The 18,432-nt window shown below is 39.4% G+C and overlaps 1 protein-coding gene across 3 annotated transcripts in view; it reads left to right on the plus strand.

Annotated features, from left to right (window-relative positions):
• The window catches only part of nup93 (nucleoporin 93), a 130,377-nt gene that overhangs the window by 97,314 nt on the left and 14,631 nt on the right, over positions 1 to 18,432 (plus strand). For 2 of the 3 annotated variants that reach the window (XM_067997764.1, XM_067997765.1), the window contains exons 5-14: positions 3,235 to 3,375; positions 4,502 to 4,576; positions 5,963 to 6,055; positions 7,231 to 7,367; positions 7,647 to 7,779; positions 8,963 to 9,120; positions 9,793 to 9,958; positions 11,023 to 11,116; positions 11,845 to 12,036; positions 16,802 to 16,928. In XM_067997764.1, the coding sequence (XP_067853865.1) occupies positions 3,235 to 3,375; positions 4,502 to 4,576; positions 5,963 to 6,055; positions 7,231 to 7,367; positions 7,647 to 7,779; positions 8,963 to 9,120; positions 9,793 to 9,958; positions 11,023 to 11,116; positions 11,845 to 12,036; positions 16,802 to 16,928 (1,316 nt within the window). The remainder of the gene's footprint in view (positions 1 to 3,234; positions 3,376 to 4,501; positions 4,577 to 5,962; positions 6,056 to 7,230; positions 7,368 to 7,646; positions 7,780 to 8,962; positions 9,121 to 9,792; positions 9,959 to 11,022; positions 11,117 to 11,844; positions 12,037 to 16,801; positions 16,929 to 18,432) is intronic. The other variant, XM_067997766.1, reaches the window with a different exon arrangement.

The following is an 18,432-nucleotide window of genomic DNA, read 5'->3' on the forward strand; positions in this document are numbered from 1 at the left end:
AACTGTGACAGTCCCAGCAGAATTCCATGCCCCGGTAACCACAAAATCTAACCTTGTCCAAAAAATGGTAGCACTAGATATTGCCTATCCGGGACTTGACTTCCTCTGAAAATGATTTGAAATGAAGAGTCTCCCATTTTATAGTTTAACAGACATTATAATTTTTGCCACTATTTAATTGGTTAGTGCCCTTCTCCCTTAATATAACAAGTTGAGTGCATAAGGAGAACTGCTGATAGGCTATGCTATTGTTTCACTAATGAGCTACTGCCACTTTTTGCAATAGTTTGTGTATTTATGACTCACTAAAAATAAACAGAATATTACTAAATTTTTTTTAACAGGTGTCACCAATCTTTCTTTCACCTTGTTTTGAATGCATCCCAAAGGATATGTGATTAAATGTCTGCTCTCATTGATACTTGTAAAGGGTCAAAAAACAAAATGATTTTTGGTAGTCTGAGTGTTACCCAGGGGACGTGACCTTACAACAAAGGGTCATCCTCTGTTCAGAGAGAACCTGGGTTGAATATCAACCATGATAGAGATATAGGGTGTGTTCTGGAGGCTTTTGCATTGTTAATACTTTATCGAAGGTGTATATGTTTACATCTATAATGTACTGCACTTAGTCTATAGCACAGTGATTATTCTATTGATTATTAAAATGATTAAATATTTATAATGGATATGTCAAAGTATCATGGGAGAATGGTGCTGTTTCCTTATGCACTCCCTGTCTAAATAGTAATATGTTGCTTTTGTACTGAGCAAGACCCAACTTGTTCAAATCTTAACTTTTCCCCAGCTAATAAACTTAAAAACTAAAATTATATTATTATTCAGCTTGCTATAGGAAAAATGATCTTCTATAAGTCAAGGCTTTTTGTTGGGGAAGGGGTGAATTATCAATTTGATGCTGAGGTTAGTTGAATATTTAAATTTAAATAACATTTTCAGTTGATCAGTGGATTGCCATTTCCATGCTGAGGTGTATAGAGTAATTTGGAGCTTATTTATAGTGATTCATTCTCCAACTCCAGGAACGTTAACCTTATTCCACTGTTGTCTTAGCAGATACATCCATGACCTATTTTAAAATCTGTCTAATGCATCTTCATTTGCACTTCAGTGTAATGCTGAACACTCTGGTCTGTCTCACCTAGAGCTAAAGCTTGTTGTAGGCTCCAAATTGAAATTTGGGCACCAGTTGAAGAGTCAAGTCACCACCTCAGTACCAAAATGTGTACTAATTTGAACTCAGATTTTGATTTTTAATACGAAGTCTGGTGTCTTGAAGTTTTAGCTACCATTGTAAAATGCACAGACTGTAGGCATTTAAAATGAGGGATATTGCCTCTTTAATGGATCCTATAATTAAAGGGTGCTTCCCAGCACTTGTCACAGGAGTACTAATTGGCTTCTGGTATCAGTCCAAAATCTGTGCTGATTGAAGCATATTATATTGTAAAAAAATCACTGATTCTTTCCAAAACTCTGACAGTAATGGTGGTTGGGCTGTAGAAGTAAACGGAATCAATGTGATGTTTGAATTGACGCTTGAATGCATCCTGAAATAATTTGTTAGTAAACTGCAAAGATCAATTTATTGATCACACAAATGCGAATTTGAATTGTAGGCAGAGGTCCAGGTGGTTCACATTATGCTGACTTCACAGCTTTCTAATTCTGAATAGATCACATCAGCAATGAAGGAAATGGCACAGCACAAGTTGATGCCTGACTCAGCTTGATGGAGAGAACTTTTCTTGTATGCTATACTGTACCTTTGATTTTTTTTTTACCATTCGGATCAGCAAGCCATTGCTGAAAATGGCTTCTAAATATACTTTGTATATGAATTGTTATTGAGGACCTTTAGAGAACAAACTGCGGAAATTAGATTTGCAAATCAAGTAAAAAAAATTGCAAAATTTATGAACTGTGAAAAATGCTAGCTATATCATAACATAACCGGAACCTACAGAAGTGAGAACATTCGGCATAAGAGAGTGACAAATAATAGGACTAAATTGTCTGTTCATATTGGAGTAAAACAACTAAGCAGATAGCAGTTAGCCAGTAGGATTTGCCAAGTTAATTACGATCGAATGATAGTCCATCATGTGTAAAACTTATGGTTGTGATTTGTATTTTTGTAGATCGTAATAGCGAGTCAACTGGTAAATGTGAAGAAACACAAATAACCTTTTGGGTATTATAATGATGTAATGGTCTTTTCAATTAACTCATTACTGCTTTGAGATAAAAATGTTGAGGAAATTTCCTGTTTAAAACTTATTGGACTAGTTCAACAAAATACCTGTTAATTGAAGATTAGTTTGAAAATATTAATTTTTATTTTTGAAATAAGATTAATACATAATTGGCCCATCTAATTCATCCTTCCATGGAAATCTACAGTCTTTGCTCCTCCCAGCATCCAACTGCCTCTTGAATGACTCCAGGGCTTTGTTCTCCACTACCCTTCCCTGAAAACCATTCCAGGTATTAATCACCCCTTAAGTGAAGATTTGCTTCATACAAACAGGAGTCGGCCATTCAGCCCCTCGAGCCTGCACCGCCATTCAATTGGATCATGGCTGATCTGTACCTCAACTCCATTTACCCTGCAAATCTGTGGCTCATTTTTCTAGTATTCCAAGAAGGTGACTAAACTACTGATCAATGTTAAATATGCCTCATTGAGGTGGTAATTGAGCAGAATCAGTTGCTTTGTTTTGAAATGTAGACTTGAATTTTGATACTGCATTGATGCTAGTTTTGTACCCAATTGGCTCTTTCGTATTGTAATATGGCAGTGGTTATTAGCTTTTTAAGAACCAGACAACGGTTGCTCCAAGTTATCTCTTCATTGCAGAAGTGTAATTTCTAATCTGCAAGATAATGGTGTTCATATAGATTTCAAATTTAGATAATTTGAGCTAAGGGGTATGAGTCTTTCATTAGCACTCTATTTTGCCATAATGTCAGATATAATGTGCATCACTATAAAAGAAATCATAAGGAGAAAAAACTGAGTAAGTATGTCCATGCTATATCATTCTCTTTGCGTGGCTTTGCTGATTGTTGGGATTTACTGTTCAAATTTCATTCAAGACTACACCTATAGTTATGGTTTTACTTTTGCATGTTTGTATTAGATGTTCCATTCTCTTATATCCACTTCGTGATTCAGAAAGATTTCTTAAATCCCTGTGTATGTTTTGATAGACTTTTGCAATGGCAGAGAGGTATCACTGGGAGTCCATGCTGGTGGAATGGGAACATGAGAAGCAGAAGATCCTCCATACCCTTCTGGCATCAGGGGAAGATGCTCTCGACTTCACCCAGGAGACTGAGGTGAGTTGCAAGGTGACTTGAGAAATGTAGGATATAGAATAAGAGAATGCTATTAATTTCACACTGGTTCAGTTTTAGCACAAATAAATGTCATAGATAAATTGTGACTATCATTCTTTTATTCATCTAATTTTTTTGAAAATCTTCAGTTGTAAAACTATTAAACACTTTATCATAGTAATATATTTTTGTTATTGAAGCTTGTAGCTTTGTTTTTAAGTGATAAAATAAACTTGATTTTTATATTAGAATGTAAGATGGACTTGAAAATATAGTTATTTACCATAATGTGCGCTTGTTAAGCTTTTTCTTATTGTCATGCAAGGAGTTTAACTGTTTACAGACCTTGTGATGAAATTGTGCTGATATTAGTAACAAATTAACTATTAATGTTTTATATGAAATTCCTTTGTCTGTTATTTTAAAAGGTGTAACCCATTTATTTTAACTTTGAATTTGCTAAAGCAGCTAAAGGCACTTTTTTTTTCAAAGAAAGCTCTCCTGATGGGCTAGTAGACAAAGATGGCACTGAGCCATATAGACTAGAAGATCCCAGGATCAGTTCCCAGTGTGCGCTGAGTTAGCTGATAACACCCAAGGCCACTGTTGAAGTGCTACAGTGAACATCAGTGCTACAGTGAACATCAGTGCCTTTGGCTAGGAAGGGGGGAAAAAATCAGCAAAGGTTCATGCTCCTGTTTATCCAGTAACTCTTGCTAAAAAGTGCATATGTGTATGGACATTGGGCTAAGCTATGATCTCCTTCATGGTTGAGCAGCCTGCCAATGCTTACTGTTTGTGTAAACATATGAAGATTGGGTCAGTTGTCATGGTCCTGTTGGTACCTGTGGTATTGTACCTCAACAAGCTTCATTTCCATCAGGAAGAGGAGTGGAGAAAATTTGAAAAAATAAAGACAATGACTTACGACACATGCACATACTAGAGCAATGTAATGGTACATACTTGCAGATCTCTTAAATGGCTATCAAAAAACAGTTAAAAGTAGACTTTTTCTGAATGGGAATTTTTCATGTTATACCTTTTGTCTTTAATCAGTAAATGTTTCTGGCTTGGAAGTCAATAAGTTGATGCAAAACATTTTTCTTACTAAAGCTTGATGTCTACTCTTAAACAGCCAAGTTTTGTTAGTGAGATGGGGCCACCAGGACGTAGTGCAATGGACAGTGTGGAAGTGGCCTATGCTCGACAGGTGTGTAAATTGTACTTTGTACCTGCTGGTTTTAGCTTTTTGGTGCGGGAAATATTTTCAGTTATGAGGATTCACACTAAACCCATCACTTTGCTGAAAGGCAAGATTACAACTCATTCAGTCATTTTCACTTACTATAAAACTTGCCATTAGATATGTTTCTAGAGGTTTGTTGTAGACACACTAGATCTGGTGTGATATGTGCTAAACCTTTAAAGAAAAAATATATTTTCTAGCGTATATTTATAAAACTAGAGAGTACAACTGATAGAGTTCATAGTATCGAATGATACAGCACAGAAGGAGGCCATCTTGCTCATCGTACCTGTGCCGGCTCTTTGGTAGAGCTATCCAATTAATCCCACTCCCCTGCTCTTCCCCATAGCCCTGTAAACTTTTTTCCCTTTGAGTATTTATCCAATTCCCTTTTGAAAGTTATCATTGAGTATGCTTCCGCCACCCTTTCAGGCAGTGCATTCTAGATCATAACAACTCGCTGTGTAAAAAAAAATCTTTCCTCATGTCGCCTGTGGTTCTTTTGCCAATCACCGTAAATCTGTGTCCTCTGGTTACCAACCCTTCTGCCACTGGAAACGGTTTCTCCTTATTTACTCTTTCAAAACAGTTCATGATTTTTGAACTCCTCTATCAAATCTCCTCTTAACCTTCTCTGCTCTAAGGAGAACAACCCAGCTTCTCCAGACTCTCCACATGACTGAGGTCCTTCATCCCTGTTATCATTCTAGTAAATCTCCTCTGCATCCTCTATAAGGCCTTGACATCCTTCCTAAAGTGCAGTGCCCAGAATTGAACACACTGTTCCAGCTGAGGCCAAACCAGTGTTTCATAAAGGTTTAGTGTCACTTCCTTGCTTTTGTACTCTATGCCTCGATTAATAAATCCAAGGATCCCATATGCTTTTTTAACAGCTTTCTGAACTTGTCCTGCCACATTCAAAGATTTGTGTATATACACCCCCAGGTCTCTGTTCCTGCACTCCTTTTAAAATTATGCCATTTAGTTTACATTGTCTTTCCTAATTTTTCCTACCAAAATGTATCACTTCACACTTCTCTGCATTAAATTTCATCTGCCTTGTGTTTGCCCATTTCACCAGTCTGTCTATGTTCTCCTGAAGTCTGCTACTATCCTCCACATTGTTTACTACATTTGAGTTTCGTGTCATCTGCAAACTTTGAAATTATACCCTCTATACCCAAGTTCAGATCATTAAAGATATAATTCTGTTACACTCAATATGAGCGTCTGATGTAGTTATGCAGTTATGTACTTGGTGCACATTCATTTTTTCCCAAAAATTCATGCAAAATCCCTCAGTCTTAAAACTGAGCTTTGACACATTGTGTCCCTTTTTGCTTATCACAGATCTATGTGTATAATGAGAAGATAGTGAACGGGCATCTACAACCAAACCTAGGAGACCTTTGCAGCACTGTAGCTGAGTCTTTGGATGACAAGGTACCAAGATTTTTTTTAAAATCTCAACCTATTGCATTCATTTGTGTTCAGAGATTTAGTGTTAAACGTTATACAATGTGATGATTTGTTTTAAATTATGTGCTTTTTTTGTTGTACTGCATAATCAGTCCTAGATTATTTTATTATACTTTAATGTTAGTACCTTCATAGATTAATTTCTGAGACTATGTTTTATGATACTCCATCTGATCTCTTCTTTAATTGAACATAATCCATGTGTTTAGAAAATTTACTTAAGCTAAAGAAACACAATAGCTTTATTGCACATCCTCTTGCATTTAGTATTGCTTTGTTTACATATGTTTCACCTTCATCTCTGTACTATGTCCCTCTCTCTCCTGTACCACTCCTGAAAATTGAAACGTTTCTAATGAATCTGTAATATGGCGATAACCCTTCCACCAATCAACCATTCAGTACAACCTACTTGCATTACAGTACAGTAACTTGCATTTATATTGTGCCTTTAACATAGTAAAATGTCCCAAGGTGCATACAACCTAGAAATTTTACGAGCTTCAGAGGCTGCTTGATTTGGCCTGCCGTTATTCTGTTTAAGTTTTACAACTTCTTTGCATTGCTAAAGTGAGCTGTAGATCATTGAAGTGTTAGTTTGTATTTTGGCTATCATCAGAAGTAAATCTGATTGGTGATGTGGTATTTTGGCATTTGATTTTGGAGTGGACTTATGTTTTGTGGGTTACGTTTAGTTTTGTTTAGTCTTAAGCATGCCAAGTGGAGGCTGCACACTGTTTCCTCCCCCCGGCGACCATTCATGGATCTGTGCCTCTCCTACTTGCTGACTCGGGAACGGCATTGGAAGAAGCTTCGGAGAAGGTTGCTAGTCTGCCCTTTTGGCTAGGGAATAGTAATGCTGTGAACTAATAAAAAATTGACTTTTAAAAATGGAGCTGAGAGGAAAAAATTGTTTTGACTTCTCGTGAAATTAATTTTGACTGTAATCGTGCAATGTTACAAAAATCTGGAGTTGTAATGCAAGAATCTTTTGTATGTGTAATTCAGGACAAGTAACTGCTATAATGATGGAAAGTTTCCAGGAAGAGGAGAAGTAAACATTATTTACCACCTCAACGACAGTGTTTATGAAATACTAGAAAACTGTTGTACTCATTTGACTAACTTCTTGCTTGTAGAATGTCTCTGAACTGTGGGCAATGGTGAAGCAGATGACTGATGTCCTGTTGGTACCTTCAGATACACTGAAGAGCCGTACCAGTTTGGAGATGCAGATGGCATTTGTACGACAGGCCTTACATTTTCTAGAGCAGAGGTGAGAGACGGCCTATTGAGGGATGGTTTAACAACACATTTTGTTTTAATGTCCTGTTGATAATTTGTTGAGCATTTTTATATTATGCCTTAGAACTGCACAGTTAAGTGCAAAATATTATTGATGCTTATGAGAACTGGTTCATAGCTGATTATTTATTCAAGACAAAAAGGGTTCATTTTAATACTGTTTGCACAAGGCCATAATGTTCGAGTTGGAGCTTAAGTTCCAGTGCCATTACATTTCCTGTCTTTTTTTCCTTTATTTTCACATTCATAGCTACAAGAACTATGTAATGGCAACAGTCTATGGAAACCTGCACCAGGCTCAACTAGGTGGCGTACCCGGGACTTACCAACTAGTCCGCAGCTTTCTTAACATTAAGCTGCCAGCTCCTTTGCAAGGACTTCAGGTATTTATACTCAAATTACTGGTGATGCTTTCTGCATTTTGTTCAACCTTAAAATATATGCAAATAAACAAAAAATAACTGGTTTTTAAAGTTCAGGAAGTCTCCCATTTTGTTTGCTGCTGTCTATTTGGTTGTTTTAAAACTTTAAAAAAAACTTTAAATGAGATAAAAGATCTTCAGAATAATTTGTCTCCTTCCAAAATAAAAATTGTAAGCATGTTGAAATCACAGTGGGCATAGACTCAGTGGCCAAAGTAAAGAGATAACTACTGGTGGAAAGTTGAAAAAACAAGCTCCATGAGCTGTGAGTGTGCTGGTTATTACCACTTCTAGTTAGTGCACATTTTAGGTTTGTGGAATATTATCTATTAGAAATCATGGTGACTTTTCTTGCATCTCTATTTTGAGGTTCATTTGGAAAGTAATATGGTATGTGTGCTGAATTTGTTTAAGTTCCTTTGGAAATACTTGCAGACAGTTAGATGGTAAAGGAAGAGTACTTGAAACTCACGGACTTCTAATCACCATTTGTTTGGATTCCTTTTGATAGTTCTATTACATACCAAAATTTAAAAGTGTAGGCGGTTAGTTACATATATTCAGAATTTAGTCTAAAAGCTAATTATACCCTTACCAAGTGATTGCTTGTGCCACACTTTTTATGGCAGTATCAATGTTAACTCTAGAATAATGGTTGGGTTGGAATGGAATCTTGGAGTGTGTAACACAGGCTGAGAAATTTGAAGAAGTCCTGACCTGTAAGGAATATTGAGGGCCTAAATAGTCATCAGGAACCCGGAGGCCGTTTTGCAATGTGCAATTTGTTCTAAAACCACTTGGCTTTTATAATGGTCTGGAATTTCCTGAAACAGCATAACCAGGAGGTTAGGCAAAAATTTGGACCAATCTTGCCATTGGTAACTTATGCTGAAATTTCCTGAGAATCTAATTAGCATGCGCCGGAACGTAAAAACTGGCGTAAAATAAGCTGAAATAAGAGTAAACAATCGGGCCCCAAGAAAAACGCAATACTTGACATATTCCTTTTATGTATGAAAATTAAAGTTTGAAGCCATTAAACCATCATTTGTACACATTAGGCACACTAATTTCCTTAATCTGTTGCACCAAAAATCAGCTTTATGCTGCTTTAGACAAGTTTTTTTCTTTTTGTTTGGTTTAGGATGGTGAGGTTGAGGGTCAGCCAGTCTGGGCCCTCATCTACTATTGTCTGCGTTGTGGGGATTTAATGGCAGCGATGCAGGTGGTGAATCGTGCACAGCATCAGCTGGGGGAATTCAAAAATTGGTTCCAGGAATACGTTCAGGGTGGTGACAGAAGGTAAGTGATATATTAAGTTTGAGATTCTTGAAAAGAAGTAGTTAAAGTAAGGGTTCAGTCTTGCTGTCAACATATTGAGAGTGTGAGAAGAAGAAAGAACTATATTTAAAAATACGTTTTCGGTATATACATGCAAAGATGCATTTACCCTTGAAATGACTGCACTTCAAAAGTAATCCATTGGTTGTAAAGCACCTTGAGATGTTCTGAGGATGTGATGAGGTGCTATATAAATGCAAATACACTCATTCTTTCAGAACAAAAGCAGAGAAAAAGGTTTACCGTCAAATTTCCTTTACTCTAGAACTTTTTTTTTAAATGGAAGGAAATTAGACATGCTGAGTAGTAAAACAATCCTGTGTGGGTTCTGAGCCTAAAGGGGATAACAACCAGAATGGAGAGTGACCCATTGTAGACCAGTATTGACTTGGATGGAAACAGTTTGCCTATCTGCATTTCAGCTGAAAAATGTGATGGCAGAAAGTAAGAGGGAAAGTACAGTTTAACTCAGCAAAAAATAAAATGTTTGAGTATTGTTGAATTGTGTACAGCTGGTAACAGTTATTTTAGGAATGGGAAGGCTGAAAGTTCTGATTGTGTTTACTTGCACATATTCAAAACGATTGCTGTGTCTCTCAGCTTTTCTTTTTGTGCTTGTTTGGTCTTTCCTAGGTTGCCTCCTAATACAGAGAACAAGCTTCGCCTCCATTACCGGCGAGCTCTGCGAAATAGCACGGACCCATATAAGAGAGCAGTCTACTGTCTGATTGGTCGATGTGATGTTGCTGACAACCACAGTGAAATTGCTGATAAGACAGATGACTATCTCTGGCTAAAGGTATATGAGCTCACTTCATTCTTTCCTTGCATGGCTGAAGGATAGCAGTGTTGGCAAACTTATTATCACATTTTCCATCTGAGTATTGATCTGATCAGTGTCCCCTCCTTCTCAAGGTTTGTGACCATGGCCCCTGGTTAACTGCTCAGTTGAAAATTGTTGGATATATACCTTGCTTCCATTTGCAGTACAATATTTGTAGTTGTTGTGTTGAAATACTAACAGTAGTCATCATTAATTCAACTCCTGATTATAATATGAGCTTATTTCAATTAAATTATTTGTCAAAAGTCTCTGCCAATGGCAATTTGGATTAACTCATTACCCAGTTCAGCACCAAACAGTAGGGAGCTTCATTAGACACTGTCAATCAATATATAATAGGGTAAGTGAGTACTCTAATTAATAACATGGATCATGGAACTGCAGGCTTGTCTGTATAAAGTTTTTTTAAAAGTTTTTTTTACATAAAAAGAAAAACCTGAAGTATCTCTCAATCATTTAAAAAGTGATGCTGCTTTTAGTAAATACTGAATTTGTAAAAGCATTGGATGGTATAATGTTATGTCACAGTTTTTTTTTACTCAACAGCCTGAGCTTAATTCCAACATAGACCGACTAGATAAAAACCTATTTTGTGCTGGCTACAAGGATCCTAAGTGCTTGTGCAGTCTCAGTCTAGTTCCTCATAAGCACAAACTGAATAATTTTACATCAAATTGGCCACTTAACGCAGAGACTACAAGGATGAACAATGTGTGAAATGAAAACATCAGACTAGTAGCAAGGGATGCTGTCACAAATATGGTGTTGAGGCATATTGTTGGGCCATTGTGGGAAAAGTGTTATCCTGTATTTAACCTGTGCTTTCTTACCTGGCAACACTGGGCATGAAACATAAAATGTTATCTATTCACAAAGTGGACATCCCTCACTTCGATGAGCACCAAAGGTTTAAGCCTTTCGTATAGCATTGTCAATCAAATAGTGTGAGGTGTGGGAAATGCCTTTTCTGCTGAAACTGTGCACGTTATACTAAGTGTGTTCTTGTGTTATATTTTCAGCTGAATCAAGTGTGTTTTGAAGATGACGGTACCAGTTCTCCTCAGGACAGGCAAACTCTACCACAGCTGCAGAGCCAGCTGCTGGATGAGTACGGTAAGCTCCCTGTGCTAAACACTTCACTTGACAGGCCCAGCTGTCTACTAGCACTTAACAAGCCTGGCGATTTGTGTATTTATGTTTCAATGCTGGTCAGTATTCCAGTCCACCAAGCTCTAGGTGCAGTTCTTCGTTGGGTCCCCAGGTGGATTACCACACAATTGTAAAAAAAAATCACTTGGTTTGGTGCTGCAGTATATATAACACCATAGTAAGATCTATATTATCTGTTAATTGTGCAGATGGTGAATGCAAGGGATAGCCTTATGGTTTTAATAAAACTACATTTTGAAAGAACTTTAGGCAAACCATTTATTATAGAAAATCTGTCTGCAGCTATAACTTCAGTCGGTTAGTGCATGTTTTATCACGCCCACAGGGAAGGTATGTTGAGCGCATCTCTCCCATAGCAAAATTGCTTTGTTTGATAACTGGAAAACCAGTGTTGTAAGATAATTTTGACAATTGCAAGCAGTTCAGGCTTTTCAATGGTTCATCTAATTTTCATATATATAAAGTTTCTTTCATGCCTTCTCTCAAGTACAACTTTATTCAATGTTTCTATCCAGGGCGATTGATTATTGCTTTAATTCTGATAAGTTGGTCGTAGAGATAAAGGCATCCTTCAACACTTAGTTTTGAATGTTCTATAAGTTGTTGATCCACAAAGCTGCAGTCATGCTTGCATTGTTGCCACGCACCTGAATATTTTTTTTCCTCCTCAGGTGAATCCCACTTTGCAGCCAACCAACATCCTTTCCTGTACTTCCAAGTCCTTTTCCTAACAGCCCAATTTGAGGCAGCTATCGCCTTCCTCTTCCGTGTGGAGCGACTGCGTTGTCATGCAGTGCATGTGGCATTGGTCCTTTACGAGTTAAAACTTCTTCTGAAATCATCTGCCCAAGGTGCACAACTGTGTAAGTACAATGTCAGAACTATCCTACACAGGTCCTTTAATTGGTTTGAAATAGATCAGTTTTAAATTGGCATTCTTCAATTAATGGTTCAACTAAGACGTATATAGAACTTGCCATAATCCCAAACAGTCACTGCCAAGCTTTCTTTTGCAAGGGAAAAAAGTGCATCTAAATTGATTTTCACCAGCATAATATGGATGTGGCCAGATTGGAATGACAATATATCTGTTATATTGTGCAGAAGTGAGGTCATAGTTTTGCTCGATATACCATAACCTCTGAGGAAGCATAGAATGATACAGCACAGGAGACCATTCCGCCCCTCGTGCCTGTGAAAAAGCTACCCAATTAGTCCCACTCCCCTGCTCTTTCCCCATAGCCCTGCAAATTTGTCCTTTTCAAGTATACAATTCCATTTTGGAAGTTACTATTCAATCTGCTTCCACTAAACTTTCAGGCAGTGCATTCCAGATTGTAACAACTCATTGCATAAAAAAAGTTTCTTCTCTTCTCCCCTCTGGTTCTTTTGCCAATTATACTAAATTTGTGTCCTCTGTACCCTTCTGCCAGTGGAAACAGTTTCCCCTTATTTACTCTTGTCAAAACCCCTCATAATTTTGAACATCTCTATTAAATCTCCCCTTAACCTTCTCTACTCTAAGAACAATCCCAGCTTCTCTAGGCTCTCCATATAACTGAAGTCTCTCACCCCTGGTATCTTTCTGGTAATTCTCCTCTGCAAGGCCCTGTATGTACTTAGCAGAGTTCTATCTATAACGCACGGCTTTCAAATATTTGCTCTTTGTATATTTAATGACAGCAGTGTGATAAAGGAACATAGGAACAAGAGTAGGCCAATCAGACCATCGAGGCTGTACCTCAATGTTAATTGTCTGATTTATATCAAGGGGTATTAATTGTATTCAGGTGGTGGGTATCAATTGGGGACTCTAGTGTCCTTTTTATAGGGTGTGGTGTGTGTGTAAGGGGAATCTCTATGAATAAAAGCTTGGAAACTAAAGACCAGGCTCTAGTATTCTATCCTTCACCTCTTTTTTTAATTCGTTCATGGGATGTGGGCGTTGCTGGCAAGGCCAGCATTTATTGCCCATCCCTAATTGCCCTTGAGAAGGTGGTGATGAGCCGCCTTCTTGAACCGCTGCAGTCCTTGTGGTGAAGGTTCTCCCACAGTGCTGTTAGGTAGGGAGTTCCAGGATTTTGACCCAGCGACGATGAAGGAATGGCGATATATTTCCAAGTCGGGATGGTGTGTGACATGGAGGGTGGTGTTGTTCCCATGTGCCTGCTGCCCTTGTCCTTCTAGGTGGTAGAGGTCACGGGTTTGGGAGGTGCTGTCGAAGAAGCCTTGGCAAGTTGCTGCAGTGCATCCTGTGGATGGTACACACTGCAGCCACAGTGCCCCGGTGGTGGAGGGAGTGAATGTTTAGGGTGGTGGATGGGGTGCCAATCAAGCGGGCTGCTTTGTCCTGGATGGTGTTGACCTTCATGAGTGTTGTTGGAGCTGCACTCATCCAGGCAAGTGGAGAGTATTCCATCACATTCCTGACTTGTGCCTTGTAGATGGTGAAGTCTGGAGGTGAGTCACTCACTGCAGAATACCCAGCCTCTGACCACAGTATTTATGTGGCTGGTCCAGTTAGCTTTTGGTCAATGGTGACCCCCAGGATGTTGATGGTGGGGGATTCGGCGATGGTAATGCTGTTGAATGTCAAGGGGAGGTGGTTAGATTCTCTCTTGTCAGAGATGGTCATTGCCTGGCACTTGTCAGCCCAAGCCTGGATGTTGTCCAGGTCTTGCTGCATGCAGGCATGGACCGCTTCGTTTTCTGAGGGGTTGCGAATGGAACTGAACACTGTGCAATCATCAGCAAACATCCCCATTTCTGACCTTATGATGAAGGGAAGGTCATTGATGAAGCAGCTGAAGATGGTTGGGCCTAGGACACTGCCTTGAGGAACTCCTGCAGCAATGTCCTGGGGCTGAGATGATTGGCCTCCAACAACCACTACCATTTTCCTTTGTGCTAGGTATGACTCCAGCCACTGGTGAGTTTTCCCCCTGATTCCCATTGACTTCAATTTTACTAGGGCTCCTTGGTGCCACATTCGATCAAATGCTGCCTTGATGTCAAGGGCAGTCACTCTCACCTCACCTCTGGAATTCAGCTCTTTTGTCCATGTTTGGACCAACGCTGTAATGAGGTCTGGAGCCGAGTGGTCCTGGCGGAACCCAAACTGAGCATCAGTGAACAGGTTATTGGTGAGTAAGTGCCGCTTGACAGCACTGTCGACCACACCTTCCATCACTTTGCTGATGATTGAGAATAGACTGATGGGGCGGTAATTGGCCAGATTGGATTTGTCCTGCTTTTTGTGGACAGGACATACTTGGGCAATTTTCCACATTGTCGGGTAGATGCCAGTGTTGTAGCTGTACTGGAACAGTTTTGCTAGAGGCACGGCTAGTTCTGGAGCACAAGTCTTCAACACTACAGCCGGGATGTTGTCAGGGCCCATAGCCTTTGTTGTTTCCAGTGCACTCAGCTGTTTCTTGATGTCACATGGAGTGAATCGAATTGGCTGAAGACTGGCTTCTGTGATGGTGAGGATATTGGGAGGAGGCCGAGAAGGATCATCTACTCGACACTTCTTGCTGAAGATGGTTGCAAATGCTTCAGCCTAGTCTTTTGCACTCATATGCTGGACTCTGCCATCATTGAGGATGGGGATGTTTACAGAGCCTCCTCCTCCCATTGTTTAACTGTCCACCACCATTCACGACTGGATGTGGCAGGACTGCAGAGCTTTGATCTGATCCGTTGGTTGTGAAATCGCTTAGCTCTGTCTGTGGCATGTTGCTTCCGCTGTTTGGCATGCATGTAGTCCTGTGTTGTAGCTTCATCAGGTTGGCACCTCATTGTCACCTTCACTATTTGGCTATCCATTTATAACACTCAACTCCATTTATCACCTTTGCTCCATTTCACTCAATGCTCTTACCTAGCAAAAATCTATTGATCTCCTTCTTGAAAATTTCAATTGACCCAGCATCCACAGCCTTTTGGGGGACAGTGTTCCAGATTTCCACTACCCTTTGTGTGAAAAAGTTCTTGCTCATTTTGCCTCTGAATGGCCTAGGTCTAATTTTAAATTATGTCCCCATCAGAGGAAATGGTGTCTCTGTATCCATCCGATTGAATCCCTTTACCATTTTAAAGGTCTTGATCACCCCTCAAATTTCTATACTCGGGACTACAAACCAAGTTTACGCAACCTATCCTCATAACTTAACCCTTTATGACCTGGTATCATTCTGGTGAATCAGCGCTGTACCCCCTCCAAGGCTAATATATCCTTCCTGAGGTTCGGCACCCAAAACTGCGCGCACTTCTCCAGATGGAACTGACCAAGGCTCTACAACTGAAGCATAGAGGATTTACTGTATCACATAAGCTTTGCCTCAGTATTTGGGCACAAGCCTTAGTTCTAACCGAATTTGTAATTTTTTTCCTATCAATATTCTTCCTCACTTGGGGTATGATACCCAAGCATCCTCAGGTTTCTTGTTCAAGTGGCCGTTCATATGTGAGCCTAGACAGTGAATGTTGGTAGTCATTCAATTGTGGGGGTAATCACAACCATTCCCTCACCTGATGTCCATATATGCTGCAGCTGGGGGTTGCTGGATAGCATTCAAGATCAGGAACACTGGCCAGTTTATCCCATCCCTAACTTTGGCACTGCGGCTAATTGTATTGGTTGTATTAAGATCCGGTAACTCGGCACAGACCAGGGATTGAACCTGGGTTCTTCCTGATTTGTGTGGCTCAGCTGCTTACAGCCGTAACCATTTGAATTATTGGCGGATAGAGGTTGGTTGGCATTTATATCCCCATCTTAGGGAAGGACTTTCTCTAGGAATCATAAACTTCTTAAATTCAATCAAAAGGGTTTTATCTAAATATACTTAAAACCAATAACAATGAGATGTTCCAACTCAAGTTTCTGTGTGAGGTTTGTTATGAGGAAACAATTTCAAGTTGGCAAATGAAATTTGCTTAATTTTGTAAGCAAACTGGAGAGCTACCAATTTGAATCTTTGTATAATTAGCCTCGTTTGTTCCAGAGTCATTGAGTATGCTTCAATTGTTCACACGCCCAATCATGGAATTTTTCACATTATTGGTACTTTGCTCAAGATTTTTCCCTCCTGTCACCATTTTTCCTTCTCCAGCTAGGAAGTTGTAGGTAGATCAGTCTTGTTTACAGAATTCTCCAAGGCTACTATCAATATTAACACGAGGCAAGCTGATTGTTGCACCATTTCTTTTTGCCTTAGCTCTTTCCAAAAACAAGCAATCTTTGTTACAGTGATCCATCCAAAACCCTGGCAAAACTCCAGTTCAGAATATAATGTTTTGTAGCAAGAACTACTGAACCATCATCTCAATCTGTTTTTATATTGGTGTATTGGTTCTCTTAAATATATAATTTATGATGTGCAAAAGGTCTCAATATCCTATATTAATCTCTCACGATAACGACACTGGTGTCTCTTGAATTTGATTTCCCAGTACCTAGAAGTAACCAGTATTTTGTGATTTTCGCATTCCCTTCTTAGGATTTTGTCTCGCATGCTGTTTTTTCTTGTAGGGACTACCCAATTTTTTTTTTGGCCTGGTTTATGTTTCCATGTTGCTATTCTTTTCAAGCTTTTGTAATTCAATTTTGTAATCTCCTAACAGTGAGTCAAGACACTGCTGATCCCCGTCCAATACGACGCCTTAATTTCATCCGTCTACTAATGCTGTACACCAGGAAATTTGAGCCCACTGATCCCAGAGAGGCACTCCAATATTTCTATTTCCTCAGGTAACATTCCTTGATGTCTAATGCAATCTGGGCAAATTCAGATACAGACTTTAAGCTTTTAAATAATGTATTTCCTTTTTAGCAAATTATGAAATGCATAAATAGCAAAACATTTTTTTTCAATTGCAACATTTTTCAAGTGCACTACAAGCCAACCCATTGTACAAATTTTATTCTGATGGGGACATTGTAATTGTGAATCGATACGCCCGGTTAATGCAGAAAACCCAAGTTTGTATAAAAGGCAGTAACCTAAACAGAGGGGTAAACTGATTGCAAAGCTTTTGGAATCACAAACCATCATCTGAAAATTAAGATGACATAATAGCCTTGAAAACACTATCTTGTATCTGTTTACAATATATATATTTTCAGTTTTATAAGGCAGTTTATTTTAGTGCCAAAAGCAACTAAAGGTGCAGATATTAATTGTTTGAGCTTCGTGTTCTTGATGTGAGCTAATGATCACAGAAGAGGATTATTAATGTTACCATTATTGGAAAATGATCTTCTATTGCTCACTGGAAATTTCCTGTCGAGTAAATATTAGTGTTTAATATGGTTATGAAATTATTTAGTGACCTTTATCAATCAGCGCATACTTCTCCAGTATGCAGGTTTCTAAATTTTAGACATGTTCTAGTTCACATAGACATTTGTATTAGAATTATAGAATGGTTACAGCATGGAAGGAGGCGATTCGGCCCGTCGAGTCTGGGCCGGCTCTCTGCTCGAACAATCCAGAGAGTCCCACTCCCCCATCCTGTCCCCGTGGCCCAGCAAATTTTTTCCCTTCAAGTATTTGTCCAGTTTCCTTTTGAAGGCCACGATTGAATCTGCCTCCACCACCCTCTCAGGCAGTGCATTCCAGATCTTAACCACTCGCTGTGTAAAAAAAGTTTTTTCTCACGTCGCCTTAAATCTCTCTCCTCTGGTTCTTGACCCTTCTGCCAATGGGAACAGGTTTTTTTTTATATTCGTTCACGGGATGTGGGCATCGCTGGCGAGGCCAGCATTTATTGCCCATCCCTAATTGCCCTTGAGAAGGTGGTGGTGAGCCGCCTTCTTGAACCGCTGCAGTCCGTGTGGTGACGGTTCTCCCACAGTGCTGTTAGGAAGGGAGTTCCAGGATTTTGACCCAGCGACAATGAAGGAACGGCAATATATTTCCAAGTCGGGATGGTGTGTGACTTGGAGGGGAACGTGCAGGTGGTGTTCCCATGTGCCTGCTGCTCTTGTCCTTCTAGGTGGTAGAGGTCGCGGGTTTGGGAGGTGCTGTCGAAGAAGCCTTGGCGAGTTGCTGCAGTGCATCCTGTGGATAGTACACACTGCAGCCACAGTGCGCTGGTGGTGAAGGGAGTGAATGTTTAGGGTGGTGGATGGGGTGCCAATCAAGCGGGCTGATTTATCTTGGATGGTGTCGAGCTTCTTGAGTGTTGTTGGAGCTGCACTCATCCAAGCAAGTGGAGAGTATTCCATCACACTGCTGACTTGTGCCTTGTAG

Source organism: Heptranchias perlo, chromosome 16 (genome assembly GCF_035084215.1).
Source record: "Heptranchias perlo isolate sHepPer1 chromosome 16, sHepPer1.hap1, whole genome shotgun sequence".
Taxonomy (NCBI): Eukaryota; Metazoa; Chordata; class Chondrichthyes; order Hexanchiformes; family Hexanchidae; genus Heptranchias; species Heptranchias perlo.